We start from the raw sequence: 16,979 nt of genomic DNA, 5'->3' as shown, positions 1-16,979 counted from the left end.
ACATTCATAATGCACTTGGTAATCGAAAAATTGAAAGGTCAAATCGAGTTTGCAATTATAAGCCGATTAAATCTCGTTTTACATGACTATTGCACACATATATAATCCCAAACAAACAAACTTAATCCTTTGTCATTTCCAGTTATTCACTTTTCAAGCGTTCAATTTAATCATTTAAATCTGATGTTCAAATCTAAATCCCACCCCGACGCTGCATGAGAATTCAATTTTTGTAATTGTAATCAAGTAAATTGATCTTAAGACCTTAACGCTAATTCAACGATAATTGATAGGAAATACGTTTTGTAATGCATAAATGCATGGATTTCAATTGATTGTTCATTGAACATGCATTTTTTGGCTGCACTTTCTATAATTCCAGGACGTCTTATTCTTTAAGATAGGTATGCAGTATATAGAACCATTTTACCAAGAGCTTGGACTTTGGGTAGATGTGTCAAACAGCAATGTGACGTAGGCCTGTCTATTTCATTGTCAGCCACTCGGTCATTGCTCTTTGAAGTCAACAAGATTTGTCTGGCTTTTGAGCTAAGACTACGCAATCGGTGCATATTTCGCTTGAAACCGCGTCATTTTCAACTTGTTTTGACGCAAGAAATAGATAGCTACGTCCAACCGAAAGTCCAAGGTCTTCTTAAAATGGTTCTATATTAACAGATTAAACTGAATATATAAATGATATAATAAAAGGGAATGTCGCATGCATGTATACATGTTTATACATTTTCATTTACATATTTTGAGGATACAAAGTATACTGAGACAATGCATTACACTTTACATGTAGTTGGCATGCACGATATGACTTATTATGTATAACTATTATACATACATGTGTATTGTTGTGTTCACAGATATTTAGATTGCATTCAAAAACATGAAAAATCAATTTCATTCAGTTTATTTCACTCACACAATCAATGTGACGGTACACAAGGTACATAATACATGCATGTATATATATGTAAACAATTGATGATAAAATATCAGAGGTGTCGTATAAATTATAGAAAAAGCGAGAAAAGGGTACCCAGGAACTACTCAGAAAGGACAAACTGATTCATAAATCTAAACTATTATAATGAATTAACAGAGCTCTTTGAGTTTATAAAGTGGTCATCAATTCACAACATTTTTATATAGAAAAGTATTTTGGACTTTCACAAAATCTAGAATCTACATGTATATACATGTAAAAGTATTATTTTTTAAATGAAAAAAAATTGCACTCCAGGACATGTTCATTTCATATGATTGCTATTATACAAGAGGCACAGCGTCAATCGTAAAAAAGGAACGCTTATTCATTTTTACATGTACAGTCTCCACTGGTCTCTGGAGGAAGACAGTGATTTGACGTTCGAAATTAAACAAATATTTGTCGATATTTTAATGGTAAAGTACTTTTTATATCAAAAAGTTGATTAAAAAATTATGATATACATGTGACCCTTAAAAGAATTTTCAATATAAAATAACCATTTCTGCATTTGACTGGTCGTTTAGTCTTTATACCATAATTGATTAATTCCTTCATTCTAAATGTACATGTACAGATATAACAAAAGAGTATGCATACGTGTACATTCAATCCATGGGATCTTAAGCTTTTATAACTATACTTTAGTTAAAATCAGTATGGTTAATTGTGGGTACTTTCTTATTTACATTTATAGTGGAATCAAAGTTCTTGAGAAACCTATAGATTATGTATGTACATGTACATCCATACTAAAATGTGTCTGTATCTGATATGGGTGAGTATCACCATAGACATTTATAAAATTAAAAAAAAAATTAAAACCCGAAAAAAAAACTTAGAACAAAATGTTATGTTGAAAAGAGGTTGCTAATGCTTTGTAATTAACTTTTTCATTTTCTCTATTTTAAGAATCGGGATCGGGAAACTGATTTTAAAAAACCCGTGGAAAGTGAAAGTAGAGCAACAGCATGGATTCGTCGGAAGAATGGGAAGAAGAGGTGCGTTGTCTTTTATCAATGCCTTGTATTTTTAATGTAATATTTGGACACAATGTCGATATACCATGCTTGTAACATGTTTAGATAACGTTCACTTGTTAACTGTTTTATTTTTGTTGCTGTACCTGCATACGTTTTGTCATCAGTAATCAGTCAATATATATTGCTCCACTTAATTGATCTTTTTTGTCTAGAAAATGATTTTAAGATTTCTTTGTAAAGAATGTTGAAGTTCTTGTTCATTGTGTACATATGGTATTTTCCCCAAGTAATAAATTTTTCTAATCCATGGCATGTGATACTACATGTACATGTATAACATGTATATTTCAGGAGCAAATTTTTGTCTAAAAATGATTTTAAGATTTCTTTGTAAAGAATGTTAAAGTTCTTGTTCATTGTGTACATATGGTATTTTCCCAAAGCAATAAATTTTCTTAATCCATGGCATGCGGTACTTCATGTATAACATATTGTATATTTCAGGAGGAAATTTTGATGGCTGAATTGCATGGCATTTTAGAGCCAGACTTCCTGCAGACAGCCGAGGGAAATTGCAAAGTTTTAGTAAGTTTCGTTCAAAAGAAAAACTAAATGACTGTATGCATAATATTTGACAGCAAAATGTACAGTTTGTAAAAAACACAACTACTTGAGTTACATTGGTTTAAGATCAAGATCTTGTTATTAATGTTTCTCATCTTATTATTAATGTTTCTGACTTTTCAGTGACATCTTGGATCAAAACTATGTACATGTACATGTATATTAACTATTGCATTTTTTTGTTGTAGAAGAAATCAAAGCCTTATATATGCTTACATACATTGTGCAATGTATATAGATTTCAAATCTTGAGAAACCCAATCATCGATATCACCACCAAACTCAGTCTTTGACATTAGATCTAATATCTAATATAAATATCTCATATTTTACACTAAATTAATATTTTTCTGTTGAAAACAGCGTATACCAGATTCATTGAAATGTGAGAGTTTGGTTTGCTTGGATTTAACTGTACTGTGGACTTATTTAAAATTTTCTCAGGGAATAGGTACAGAAACCCCTTACTTGCAAGTAGATGGCTACACATTCTCAGGGAAATATGTGGCACCTCTAGGAACCTACATCATCATGGAGGAGAAAGACCCATCATCTGAAGGTAAATGTTTTTTTCCTCTTGATTTCAAACAATTCTTTAAAACAGCACTAGTTTTATGTAATATTCATACTTACAAGTGAACAGAGATGATTTATAAGACTGTATGATAAAATCCATTGGTCAGGATTACTAGTATTTACAATTTTAAAGCTGTGTTACATGAAAGTGCAGTGTGGGATCCAGTGGATAGAGGTATTATTTTCACTTTGAAAAGGATGTTGAAGTATTTCTTCTAAAAGGAGGGGAAAGGCTGCCTAAACATTTATATAAAACAGTGTTTTTAGAGCTGTACATAATTGAAATAGGTATATTATATAGAGAAAATTCCAGAATCAAGGGGGAGGGGGGGTTCGACACACGCACCCTACATTATCTACAATGTACATCAGATAGATTTGCTACTGGGGAGGAAATAGCAAAAGCTGTAAACTGTCTGCATTTTTTTCAATGGTATCGCCCATAATCAATGTGTTCACCTAATTATAAAGACCACTAGAATGATAAAGATCATTATGTTACAGATTCAATACATGTACCTGCAAAGTAGGCTAATATTGTCAGCAAGTTCACAAGTATGCTAATTATATACTGTAATCTCGAATACACTGTTTGATAAAATAATGACTTACATCAGTACTTGTGAATTATGTAATAGATGCCAAATAAATTCTTTTCAAGTGAAATATGCTAAGTTTGGAGAAATAAAGTTTTGTATTATTGACTAGAAAAACAGATTAGAAAGAAAAGGCTGTGTCTGAGGATTCAGTTGTACCATTGGGTATTGGTCAATTTAAACAGTCATTCAAGAGTTATCTCTCTTGATTTGAAAATAAATTTACAACTACCTAGCAACTGTAGGACATGTAAAACAAAGCTATAATACATTATATAAAATTATGACAAGAGTTCAGTGCTTGTGATTTTATCCTCTCACAATTTGATACTAAATGGCCTAGGCATATAATTAACTCTCATTAGTAAGGCATCTGCAATATTCAAAGAATTGTCATTAAAGAATTGTATTTTAATCTTTCTATAAAGACGTTGAAATCACTTTTTGTATTAAAATTAAATGAATATACATGTAAATATATGTAAAATTATTTTTCCTCTAGATATTAAAACTGACGTGAGGAAAGGCAAAGAGTGTGCCAAACTCGAGTATATTACATGCTTGGACAAGAAATTAGATTTGAATCGAGCATTTATATCACCCAAGGAAACCAAGGAAACAGGAAGCACAACTAGTTCTTATACATCAGAGATTCCAAACACATCAACAGGTTGGTCCTTTCTCTCTCCCCCTCTCTCTCTCTCCAAAATACAAAGAATGAGCAAAGAAAAATATTTTGCATGCACAGGTTTATATATCCAAAAGTCAATTCCCATTAGGTAGATGTAGTACATAAAAATGCTGCTCTATGTGCATGTTTATTTTGCTCATTAACATGTACAAACAGTACTTCATTTTATGGCTGGGAAGCTTTGTAACATCAGATAACATCTGATAACACTTATGAATAAAATAAATGTTGATCATCAAATATTTTAGCAATGCTGTATATTTATAATCTATTTTTAAAAAGAAAAATTCATATGTTTGATTTTTTATTATTACTTGTATTATGGTATGCATGCAAAATGATCCTCTTGACAAAATACACTCAAGCCTTTTTGTATTTTTCTTGCTTATTTTAAAATTAATTTACTCTTTATATTTTTTACTTGGGTTTCCTTGTATTAGCAGGCTCTCAGGAGACTCAGCAGAGTAGTAATACACCCGAAAACACAGACAATAACCATGGTAACGTAGATAGACCATCCACCATGGAGACAGGTTCAGAGGTCACCTAGATGTAGAGGGAATTATGGGAAATGTTTTACATCACTGATGATGACACATGATGATGATGATGATGATGATGATGATGATGATGGAAGAGATTACAACTGAAAACACACAGGAATATTGCTAAACAAGACAATCGGATTGCATTGTTGGCACATGTTCAAAAAGGTATCAATGGATGGCAGCTAATGTTATGCAAATGATTGAATTTTATGCTACTGGTGTATCAGTATTTGACAATATACAGTCATGTAGTTTGTAAATTTGCACATAACATGTATGAAAATGTACAGACGATTTTGAAACAGCGGGCTTGAAACTATAAATGTATGTAAGCCTTTTTTGTGAAGTTGAAATGATGTAAAATTTTGATTACCTGTTTTTGAATTTATATATTATAGCTAGGTTACATACATGTACATGTACATTGTAGGTTGATTAAAAAATTGCCTCAAGATCTCATTCTTGCTTCTTCTTTAAATTATTGCATTGATGTCATTAATAGAGATACAATGAAAGATAGGCTTAAATGCATTAGCAGAGTATTACAGTACTTTAATAATTTGAAAGCTTACTTTAAGGGAAAAAAATCATTATTTGTAATAAATTGTCAAAATCATTAACAATAAAGGGAAATTATTGTGGCAAAGAGTCACTGATACATAAAGAAATTATATTAAATTGTATTTGTTAGATATATACATATAGTGATGCACCTAAATGTTCAAGAGATGGTTGCTACAAATGTATGTGTAAACCAAAAGATAGACATTGCACAATACCCCCCCCCTCCTCCAAAACAAAACTGAGTTATGATAGAGTAATGCCTCTTTACACGGTCAAATTACAGAAAATAGGCCTCAACCAGACCCCACCCCCACCCTTTGAAAAAAAAAATTAATGATATGTGCAAGACACTTACATTTAACTGCACACTGATTAAAGGGTACATATGGTATCTGTCATTTGATGAAGGAAATAGAGAAAAGAATTGCTAGCTACATTATCATAATTTGTTAACAATTCAAGGCTAAGTACTTTAAATCAGACCAAGATATTATTTGAAAACTTAATTTGCATGCATCGTCCTTTCTCAAATTGTTCAATTTTTTTCCTTGCATGGTTATAATGCCACACACCCTGTGTTCATATCGAACTAGAATCTTGTACACTCAAAATACACACCGTTAAGCGATATAATTTTTCTTTTGAATAAAAAACCCCCCATTTTTTTCAAACTGCATAGACGGTCTTTAAGTGAAGACCCTTTACATATTTGTGAAATGAACTTGTTAAAAGCTTTTTTTTGGAAATATCTATTACCTATTATGAATATACATGTAAATACGAACCGATACAGGATTTGAACATTTTTCATGCATCTGAAATTGATACTACGCTATTTCTGCAGCTTTGAGCATCCTCTACATTGTACATCGTTACACCTTTTCGTAAATTCGTCGCTATGTGGTTGCCGGTGCTTTGTTTTACTAAGCGTCGCAATTTAGGGACGCAGATTTTAAAGGAAAAAAAAACACCGAATATTAAAGGGTCGAAGCATACGATATTTATTTATATTGATTTTTCGATGAATTATGACTTATATTTATAGTACATATACAGTGTATACGAATTACCTGTACTTATCTCACAAAATATGTTTGAATTCTCTTAAAATCATTATTTACAGCTGTTTTCCAACGTGATCTTCTTTGAATAACTTGTTGTCAAGATTTTATTAGAAAAATATAAAATATACACGCTTTTTAAATGAACGATAATAATATTTTATTGAGAGTTTTAGAAATGTAAGCGGTGTTTAATCAGGGCTGATTTTTTTTTTTGGTTTGATTTGGGGAAAATGCAAAGGCACCATGAAAGTGCCACTTTAAGGGGTTAAAGATCACATAAAAGTCGATAAGAATATTAAATTGAAAATTTAACAACTTTAATATGAAATGTCAATGCATCTGCTTTTGAACCATTGAAATGAAAAAATCGAACAAATTGATTTTTATCTCCCCCTCAGGGGAATTATGAAATAAATCCTTAGTAATATTTCGTGTAGACAAATAGGTCTAATTTCGGTTCTTAGGGTTAAACCATATCTGTCTCCTTTCAAATACGTTGTTCAATAAATCGTAATCAATGCATTTAAAACACCCGCAGAGTTTTAATTCTGTTTCTGAATGATAATCATTTAAACACACAGCTGACCAATTTAAATTTCTGATTTTGTACAAGCACGTTTTTGCCTAATATATACACTGTAGGTTTACCTGTTCATAAACATTTTACAAAGCTTTGTTAATGGTGGTGGAAAACCAAATCGACACGTATCTCGGCTAAATTATACATTTTGTAGATTCCTGGTAAACATAGGCCTTGATTTTAAGCAACATTGCAGGAGGTCATCTCTGTTTGGCGTCATTTTCTTAACATGTAATTTACTTTTCTGTCCGAACATCATGCATATGGGCACTATTCTCAGACATATATATGCATTGCACCACTGAATAAAAACGGAAAAATTCAATTTGCAAACACAAAGCCCCTTGGACGTATTTAACAAAATCTAGTCCTTAGTTTAGTTTTACAAACATGGTATAATTATATGCATAAAAATATTGGACGCATAAAGATAATATACTTTGTATACGTAAAGAGCTCTTCACAATGTATTCGCACAGTGAGGCTGTCTTGGCACAAATTTATCACCCATGTGATCACGAAATATCAGTATCCCATAAGTAATGCACTTGGTAATGAACTTATTTCGCCGTAATATCCCTTGAGTATTCTTCAATGTTTTGTGTCAAATCCCAAGATAAGTGTCCTGCCGTTGATTTCCGGTAGAGGCGCCGTTTTGTGACGAGGAGCTCTCGAGAAATCGGGAGATTCTCGTGTTCGAATGAAAAGCGAGAATGGTGCTCGTTTCGAAACATCAACAAATGTTGCTTGTCTCTCTGGAGCGTGGTGTAAATGTTGCCTTACAAACGTTGTTGGCAGTTGTGACGTAGACGCCCGTTTTGGCCCGACCGTCTGTTTCAGGGTGTTGACGCTCTGTGCAGCTTTGCTTCCTCGCTTGGAATTGCTCAACACCTGGCACGCGTAAATATGCCGATTGGCTTTTTGTTCTATCTGTTTAACGATTTCCACATTACTTTTTTCTCGTTTTCTACGATGAAGCAATCCTGGAAATGTATCCGTTTTCTCACATCGAAGTCCATAATCCGCGTAGAATGTAGGCGAAAACGACATTTTCTTCGCATTTGCGGAGGGCGTGGCAGATTGTCTGACAAGGGATTGCGATAGAGGGGGTAAATGTGATAAGATTCCTTTCTGTGAATCACTGACAGTCTGGTCCACATTTTCCACATTCCCAGCAATCTCTGTAATATCAGTTGTCGTTGTCTCCCGTTCGCCAGACTTTGTTTCGTTGTCTTGAGCAGCAGACAAAGAATGTCTCCCATTCTGATCGTGAATTTTTTTACCTGAGAGTTCCAATGTTACTGGCCATTGTGTAGCTGAATGCGTCGGCTGGCTTCGCGATCTGCGCGGATCAAACTGTTGGTCCGGGCGCGGGGAGGACACAGATGGGGCATACAGAGACTCCCTACTCTGTACCCGAGACGCCACATCTAACCTCCGACTAAAACCACGACCGCTTCGTGTCGCGGACTCCCGTATCATCCCAGCATTCGTCTCTTCTTCTTTACAGGAAAGGTCTTCCTTAACCTCTTCCGGTTTAGCTGGCTTCAGTTCCTGTTTCACTCCTAGAATCTTGTAGTCTCTTCCATCTTCGGAGAGTTCGTCCTCATTGTCGTCCCTTAATGCGCTGCGAATCCCAGTATAATAAGCCTGGGCCAGGCTTGGTTTTCTGTTGTAAAACAAATTGTGGGGAAGAAAAAGGTCTCGACTCATTGCGCAGGCCGTAATTAGATAACTTCGATCTGGATTGACCTGATAAGGGGAGGTCTCAAAGAGGAACGATGCAAAGACTTACATTTTGCACCAGCAACTGCGAATTTAGACTCCACAGGAAATTCCGATGGACAATTCGGCCCGGTTTATCATATCAATCAAAATTAAGATGATATCGGCAGGTATAGTGTCAAATCAAATCCCGAAAAGTCAAGTGCCTATGATACAACCCTTCTTATCTTGAATCCAAAATATACTGCAATCGTTTGAAGATCTTTGAGTATTGCCGTGTCAATTCGCAATCCCGAAGAATGTCTTTTAACGCTGTATTATGTATCTATTGTCGATATAGAGACGACCAAAGGTAAATAAGTACCGTAGGAATCTTCTCAAGTTAAATCCCCGCGCAGTTCTGTAAAAACGCCGGGCTTTTAATCCTGCTTCGTCGCTATTGCACTTGTCTGCAATCTTATTAAAATCAAGATTGTAATCTCTTGTCTTGTTTGTGCAAACACTCTTGTCCAACCCGTAGTTATTAACACATATGCGCTTAATATTTGGTGGCGATTAATTGGCATTTAATTACCATTTCGTCTCCGAATCGGATACAATGTACAAAACGTGCCCTAATTTACTTTAACTTGAGTGGGCCATTCTTTCATGAGTTGTGTATAGTTTGGAATTGCTTCAATTTTGAATAATATTTTCCACTTTTAAGTTCGAAGTAGAACGTTTTTCATGAAATATGCACGCCAATAAAGAAAGATCTTTACGAAGCACAAATATTGAAAACAATATATACTATACGTAAAGCACTCAAGTCCGCGCTCTTAATTTTTTTGTTCATTCCACGCGAATGAAGTCGGATTCCTGTCACTTTCGCTTTTTTCCCCTTCTGCTGGGTAAAATACCTTTTAACGCCTGTGCTGTGTGACTAAGCAACAATGCTGAATGCAACAAAAACTCCTCTTTTTCATATGTAATCCCATCGCGGTTTGTTCCGGGACAGAAAAAAAGACGGACTGCATTCAAGATAATTCAATACCGTTACTTCACCAGCCTTTAACATTTTAAACCAAACTCATTTTTAGAGAACATTTAAATTTTACGCACACGGTGTCCTTTTGACATTGCAATTATACAGGACTTCGATCATCCATTATGCCAGCCCATTCTCTGATAATTGAATTACATACATATGAAAAGCCAGTAACGAGATATTTGAATAGGGGAGAAAAAAGTGAAAGGATTTCATCGTTTTATTGTGGGACTTTTCTCAAAGGGCTACTGTGTAAATACAACATATGCCTGTGTATTGTAAATAATCGCCAAGACCATTAACCAAATGAATTCCTTCAATATATTTGGAAATCTTTTTATCGCCACACATATGTTTAATTCTTAAATAGATCTAAGTCAGTTTAAAGTTCTGTCAATATTTTTTCTCCGCATTATATCTCCTTTGGCTTTGTTACGTATATAAGGTGTTTTAAATGCTACGGTTTTGGATGCTTAAAATTAAAGTTAATAGCATTATTGCTTTTGATGGTATATGTAAAACAATCATTGGAAACCGAACAATGTTAAAACAAGTTCACAGTTTTTGAACTTCAAGTCCATCAATACTATGGATTTTTTCCTCATTAAATGAATAAAACAGAAGTTCCATTTCTTCCAAATATAACCACGCCATTTACAACATTACTTGCCAATAATGTTATCGTTACATCTATTTCCATGCCTTTTATTCAATTACGGGTTTTTCCCTCTCTTTTGGAATACATGCGATAGTATTTCATGTACTAAGCCTTTGCCAGCTGTCCAGTCAATTTAACTTTCAAATAATTCTTGCCTTTCTTCCTCCAAGGTTAAAAGAAATGTTGTGTAACAGTAATCAAACACAGAATAAAGCCGTTTTCTTTGTTGCATTAATTTTATTTCCTTTAGAGGCAAAAGGGTATAACCATAATTGCTTTTAACAGTAGTGGTTTACTGAAAAATATATAGGTAAAACATTTAACAACCATAACATTATTAACTCCCTTAGCAAAGAATTTAACTACAGATTAAGATTACCAAATATTCCTTTTTATATCAAAATAATTTCGATCAATGAATCGTTTCCGTAATTTAGTTCTCCGCGCAGGGCGGGACAGCGATTAAACTCAGGAACCGGCCAGGGAGGGGACAGTCTGGAGCGGTTCTGTCGAATTTCCCGGCGGCAGCGTCATATACCTCCATAGAATGGAGCATGTATCCCATAGCAGAGCAAGCACCACCACAAATGTACAGCTTATTCCCTGTAAATATATCAAATGTACATATAACTTTACGATGATGATACTTCATCCCCTACAATGTGTATACTTTAGAATATGAATCATGTCTTCTGATATATTAATATATATCTGACCGTCTTTCCGGACTCGACCTTAACTACTGATTGATGGTCTGGGACCAGTATTTTAGATTTAAGCTAGTTAAATTCTCATTCAAATTCTATTAAATCCCATTCGGTCAAGTTATTTTTGCTCCATATCATATATTATGCATCTCAGCATCTGTATATTGTTCAAGTTTTAGTAGAGAAAATTAGAATTTTTCTCAGTTGACCAGTAACACATTAAGTCAACAGACCAGATACACTGTATGTATCTTACCGACTGCCGCGGCACCACAGGCGTGTCTCTCGGTGTCTAGCTCTGCCACCTTCTCCCACATGTCGAACTCCTTGCTATACTTATCGATGTCCCGGAGGCTGGTGGCGGTGGTGAAGTCGGTACCGTGGGTCCGTGTGGCACCACCGCACAGATACAGATCCCCACCTAGAGCCACCAGGGAGGCTTGGCACCGCGGGATGCGAATATCGCCCAGGCGGGTCCACCTGTAACGTTTAATGAAAATATCAAGATTGCTTATCAAATACAATGTGCGATTGAATGTTTGAGAAAAGTTTTAGTAAGTCACCAAAAAAAAAAAAATCAAAACAAAACAAAACAAAATAAACAAATGAAGAAATAAAAACAGCAGCAGCAGAATAAAGAAAGAACACCCAAAATTGAATCAATAAATAAATATTATTGACAATCCCAATAAAAACAAAAATTAAAAAACAAAATCTTAGGGGTTACTTTTAAGCAGTGGTATATTAATTAGAACTTACTTTTGATTCTCTGGGTCATAACACTCCGTAATGGAGGAGATGGGCGTGCCTGATTTGACTTTGATGTCGGCCGTGTATCCACCAGCCAAATATATCTTTCCGTCCATTACGGCCGCAGCAGAGGCAATGCGGGCGACATTGATGGAGGCCACAGCTATCCACTTGTTTGTGTCCGGGTTGTAACACTCCACACGACTCAGGAGCCTGGAATACAGTGGAGAGGGCATTAATATATCATTATCATATGACATAAACTACTTTAAAAATTGTATTCAAAATAAGCAAAAAAGTACTGGGTTTTTTTGCAAAAACTTAATCGCAAAACAAAATCGTCGTCGCAATTTTAGTTAGCTTTAAGGATCTACTTTGACTACTCTTGGCCTCTTATGGAACATATTTACTGAGAACCGAGCCACCCTCTTCCAATTTGCTAAATCACAACTAGAATTTCTTTTTAATAAATAGATTTAGACTGAGAATAGATATTTACCTATCGTTGATGTCTTGACCTCCAATGGCGTACAGGCGGCCACTGAGGGCCACCAAACTGTGCATCAGTCTGGGGGTCCTCATTGGGGCAATGTTGGTCCATTCCATAGTATGGGGGTCAAAGCAGAAACAACTTGCTAGTGCTTTCGGGGATTCCTTGTGGAATTTGGGGTCGCTTCCCCCTAAAGTACCAAACATAAACACGTTTACTCATTTCGTGAACAGTACAAGTATGGGCACCACTTACTAGACCATGCAACACTTACATGTACATGTTAGACAACGGGGTACTTTTTGATGGACACTACAGTCAAGTGTTTGTGCCACTCAAAAGAAATCTTTCTCATATTAAGAAATAATACATGAATGTTAATGACAAGGGACTCACCGGTAATATAGATCTTGCCGTTTAGGACACACGAGGCGTGATGGATGCGGGCTTCCGGAAGTTCAGTTAGTTTTTTCCAGTTCCGAGAGTCGACATGATACCACATGATGCTTTTCGCTAAACAGAACATAATATTTCTTTAATAACTTTAGATTCTTGTATACATTGAGTTAAATTAAATGTGAAAGAATTAATGAAAGAATCTCAATTGATTATATCATATACAATATACTGTATCTTATGACTGAACATGTTTTAAATTATATTTTTTGAAAAGATAAAAAGTGCATAGATCAAAATGGTGTAATATGAGAGAAATTGAAAAGACCACTTTTTGACACATGACAAGAAAAGTAAAACAATGTACTAATTTACTAGTATACCTCCTTCGACGGCCCTAGTTTTGTCGGATCCCGAGAAAAATCCTCCAAACGCCAGTAGGTCCCCTGGCACAAGTTTATCCTCTTTTGGAATCTTGGGTTGGATTTTTAATGAATCATCAAGTCCTTCATCTGGTGTCTGTAACATATGAAATGAAAAACATGTTGATAAATTAGAATTAAATAATCAATAAATCACTAAAAACTCATCGAACAGTGTTGCTCTCTCTCTCTCTCTCTCTCTCTCTCTCTCTCTCTCTCTCTCTCTCTCTCTCTTGCATGGGGACATGTTCAAATCATATTATACCTGATGCAGAAGATTTGGGTCCCTTTTATTTGGACAGGGAAGATCAAATGGATCGGCAAAATGCAACATACGAGACGTGATAATCCTGAACAAATAGATAACAAAATAAAAACATTCTCAAGAATTTACACAATAGTTATTCTAATCAATCTTTCACGCATATTATATTAATATAGCCCTGAATCATGTACAGAAGAAACAATATTTTGCCAACATTCATCTTTAGGCATACCAATTTGCTTTCATCATCATCTCCCGACAGTAAGCATTTTTCTGAATGAGATCAACTCCACTGAAGAGGACGAAGAGCTCCAAGTGGTCCATCAGAGCAAATCGAACACACTCCATGACACGTGACAGGTGTTGCTCACGCTTCGGTATGTCGTGTTTGATCCAGGCGTGGGCGGCATCGAACACCTCAGTCTCTTTATCAATCTTGAGGAAATCTGAGGATAAAATCTTGATCAAGACGTCAAGACGGAGCTCCAAGAACGCTGCTTTCTTCACGGCTTTCTGGAAATCTCTGATCAAGAATTTTAGGGCCGTTTCGTACAAAGGTTCACCTGGGGGAGCTTCTCCCCGCAACATGATATCGAGGCAATTATCGGTGCTCAAAGAGTTAAGATAATCGTTCAATCTGTTGTGAAGTTCATCGACACTGAATCGTTTTGCGATCATGTACAGATCCATCACGATATCTGATGTTATGTTGCAGTCTCCGATGTACACAAGATGCAAGAACGCCTCAAACGCATCTGCGGATATTCCTTTCACCTTTAAGTTGAACGGCAAATTGTTATCCCGCTTCGAAATGCAGAACAGTTCCTGAAAGTACGAACTATATTGCGCAAGCATAATTCTGTGAGCGGTGAACAGTTCGCCGCCGATGTATATGTTGACATCGGTCATCAGGTTTTCCTCTTGACAGTTGCGGATGAATGTACCCGTCAGGATATCGTGGGCGGCGGTGTTGGCGTCCTCGCTCCCTTGCAGTGTGTTGATCACGTGCTGCTGTGACTTGGTGGGCTCATACTCTTTGCAGACGTCCAGGACTTTGTGGGCCTCCTGTGGGCGAGTGAGGGGATGGAACTTGTTCCTAGAGTCCATGACAAACAGGACGGGCTTGCCAGAGTAGTGCTCGTATTCGTGCGAGGTAATATCCGCTTCATTTTTCACTGTCTTCTCAACTGATAAGGAAAAGCATCAATTATACATTACTGAATTATACAATACGCAATGAGTTCTACTTCAACAAAGATGCAAGTATTACAACTTTTTAATTTTGACATATATATTGCAATGAATGCATATATACATGTATCTTAATGTACATTTTGTAAAAAGGCGATGTAATTTAGCCATATGAAAGCGAATATGAAACATGTAAAAACAACATGTCCTTACTGTGGGCAACAGCTGTATCCATAGCATATCTGGAGGAATACAAATCGGGATCAGAGTTGTGACTCTTGATTTCCGTCACTTTGGTACCACACATGACGTCAGAACAGTGCGGATCAGCACACGCCAGGTTAGTACAGGCGAACTCTTTATGGAGAGGGACTTTGCGGTTGGGGAGCCTGGTAGCCATGCTGTGAGGCACCTGGTTGTTGACGGGGATAGGTTCAGGTACATGATGCTTATGCTTGTCTGCAACATCCAATCCTTTGACGCCACACATGACGTCAGAACAGTGCGGATTGGTACAAGCCAGGTTAGTACAGGCGAATTCTTTGTGGAGCGGGACTTTGCGGTTGGGGAGTTTGGTGGCCATGGTCTCAGGGACCTGGGTGTTTGTGGGGACGGGGTCGTGGTTGTGATGATGGTGCAAGTGACCATTTTGACCATGTTTGTGTTTGTCTGCAAATCAAATGAATCCAAAATACATGTACCAATAAGCTTAGGACACGAGGAAAAAAACATAACAAATTAATTTAAAGTATTAGAAATGATTTTTAAAGAAAATATATTTAACCGTTTTATAGGGTAGCGCCAGAAACAAGCGATTTGGATTTTTTTTATAAACGTAAATCGTCTAATGCGATACATTTATCTCATTTTGAAGAAAAATTGTAATGCTATTCGAATCCCATTTCTCTGCACGCGTAGTTTCGTTATAATCATATTTCTTAGAACCGTACTTTACTATACATTTCAGATCAATGAATATTCCACACAAAATAATAATGACTGTGTATTTCATCAAAACTTTATGTAATTTTTTTATCGCACAGTATTAGAATTTGATGACTCATTTACTTAAAAGTATATTCAACACATAATATATATTTCATCCAAATTGGTTTCATAAAGAAAAGTATTAACTTAAATATAGAATAGGTTACATGTACGTATCAACTCACGGGTATCCACGGTCATGGTGAGCACGCGCCTGTGGGTCTGCTCCCACGGGATCTCCGCCTCTGGATCCACCCACTTGGTGTCAGTATGGATCTCGCCCTTCTTCTCATCCTCCAGCAGCTCCTGTAGGTAGTCCAGCTCCTCGGCTAGCTTCTTGTTCAGCTCCGTTTCGCTGAACGCCTCCACGGCATCTTGGTATTGCTGGGTATCTGTGACGCTAAGGTGGCCATCCACTTCCTGAAAATAATGAAATAAATGCACGCATTGTTATACTGAACTGGGGGGCCGTTTGAATTCGTTGGGAAGGGGCATGCGATATTTCATGGGATGCTGTTTTTTTCTGTATAAATGTAATGTATAATGTAAAGAATATTGAATGATTTTACCTGAAATATCCTTTGCACACTGCCCTGTGTGATATCACTTGCCACGTCAAAGCTGCTACAGCTGCTACTACTGCTACACGACTTCTTGGTGTCTGAATCAACCGTCTTCAGAACCATATTAGACATCACTTCTTCTGTTCCACCAGCCTCAGCAGAAGTTGATGGTACATTACTAGGGACATTACTACCCTTCTTTGACGATGGCTTTTTTAGCTTCTTGGTCAAGCGGTTCGAGAAATGGAATCGAGTCATTTTTAATCAGACTGATAGACTAGCTACTGATTCTCTAATCGTCATTCACAATTTGAGACAATCTATTGTGACGTCGGTATATATATACAAGCAACATTCACTATGACGTCATGTAACTATGACGTCATAATAACTCCGGGTAAAATATAAATAAGCCGCGATACCGTTTTCCGAGAAAGTCATTAACGAAAATGTTTGCTTAATTATTTTTCTCAATTTGTTTTGTAAGTACATGTCTGATGATCAATTTACACACGTTCTTGTATTACTTAATGTCGAATTATAATTTTATCGGAATAAATCACAAAACGCTG

The 16,979-nt window shown here is 36.0% G+C and overlaps 2 protein-coding genes across 3 annotated transcripts; one reads left to right on the top strand and one right to left on the bottom strand.

The window, feature by feature from the left end:
- The first annotated feature begins 1,917 nt into the window (after positions 1–1,917).
- On the top strand, positions 1,918–5,473 carry LOC128159849 (general transcription factor 3C polypeptide 6-like). Of its 2 annotated transcripts, none has more exons than XM_052823060.1 (5): positions 1,918–2,001; positions 2,488–2,568; positions 3,052–3,166; positions 4,282–4,449; positions 4,914–5,473. In XM_052823060.1, the coding sequence occupies exons 1-5, from the start codon at positions 1,972–1,974 to the stop codon at positions 5,018–5,020; spliced, it is 501 nt and encodes a 166-aa protein (XP_052679020.1). In that variant the 5' UTR covers positions 1,918–1,971; the 3' UTR covers positions 5,021–5,473. The 2 variants fall into 2 exon arrangements, with proteins under 2 accessions (XP_052679020.1, XP_052679018.1); XM_052823058.1 differs by having other exon boundaries at positions 4,911–5,473.
- A 5,388-nt stretch (positions 5,474–10,861) lies between these two features.
- On the bottom strand, positions 10,862–16,739 carry LOC128160101 (kelch-like protein 28). Its single transcript, XM_052823367.1, has 11 exons — positions 16,414–16,739; positions 16,030–16,264; positions 15,071–15,526; positions 13,899–14,853; positions 13,667–13,751; positions 13,363–13,498; positions 12,980–13,096; positions 12,593–12,773; positions 12,103–12,306; positions 11,600–11,823; positions 10,862–11,239 (listed from the first exon to the last, which is right to left on the bottom strand). Exons 1-11 carry the CDS (start codon positions 16,663–16,665, stop codon positions 11,070–11,072), a joined length of 3,015 nt encoding a protein of 1,004 aa, XP_052679327.1. The 5' UTR covers positions 16,666–16,739; the 3' UTR covers positions 10,862–11,069.
- Positions 16,740–16,979: the final 240 nt, after the last annotated feature.

Source organism: Crassostrea angulata, chromosome 8, assembly GCF_025612915.1.
Source record: "Crassostrea angulata isolate pt1a10 chromosome 8, ASM2561291v2, whole genome shotgun sequence".
NCBI classification, from domain to species: Eukaryota; Metazoa; Mollusca; class Bivalvia; order Ostreida; family Ostreidae; genus Magallana; species Magallana angulata.
Note: the sequence above shows the minus strand (reverse complement) of the source record. Positions and strands in the feature narration are given on the sequence as shown.

What these genes read in the sequence shown, in the direction of transcription:
- LOC128160101 (XM_052823367.1), bottom strand. Translation starts at nt 16,665, where the DNA reads ATGACTCGATTCCATTTCTCGAACCGCTTGACCAAGAAGCTAAAAAAG. An exon ending in AACTAGGGCCGTCGAAGGAG is followed by an intron (nt 13,097 to 13,362) that starts GTATACTAGTAA and finishes TGTTCTGTTTAG; the next exon opens with CGAAAAGCATCATGTGGTAT. An exon ending in TATGACCCAGAGAATCAAAA is followed by an intron (nt 11,824 to 12,102) that starts GTAAGTTCTAAT and finishes TAAACGTTACAG; the next exon opens with GTGGACCCGCCTGGGCGATA.
- LOC128159849 (XM_052823058.1), top strand. Translation starts at nt 1,972, where the DNA reads ATGGATTCGTCGGAAGAATGGGAAGAAGAG. An exon ending in CGGAAGAATGGGAAGAAGAG is followed by an intron (nt 2,002 to 2,487) that starts GTGCGTTGTCTT and finishes TGTATATTTCAG; the next exon opens with GAGGAAATTTTGATGGCTGA. An exon ending in GATTCCAAACACATCAACAG is followed by an intron (nt 4,450 to 4,910) that starts GTTGGTCCTTTC and finishes TCCTTGTATTAG; the next exon opens with CAGGCTCTCAGGAGACTCAG.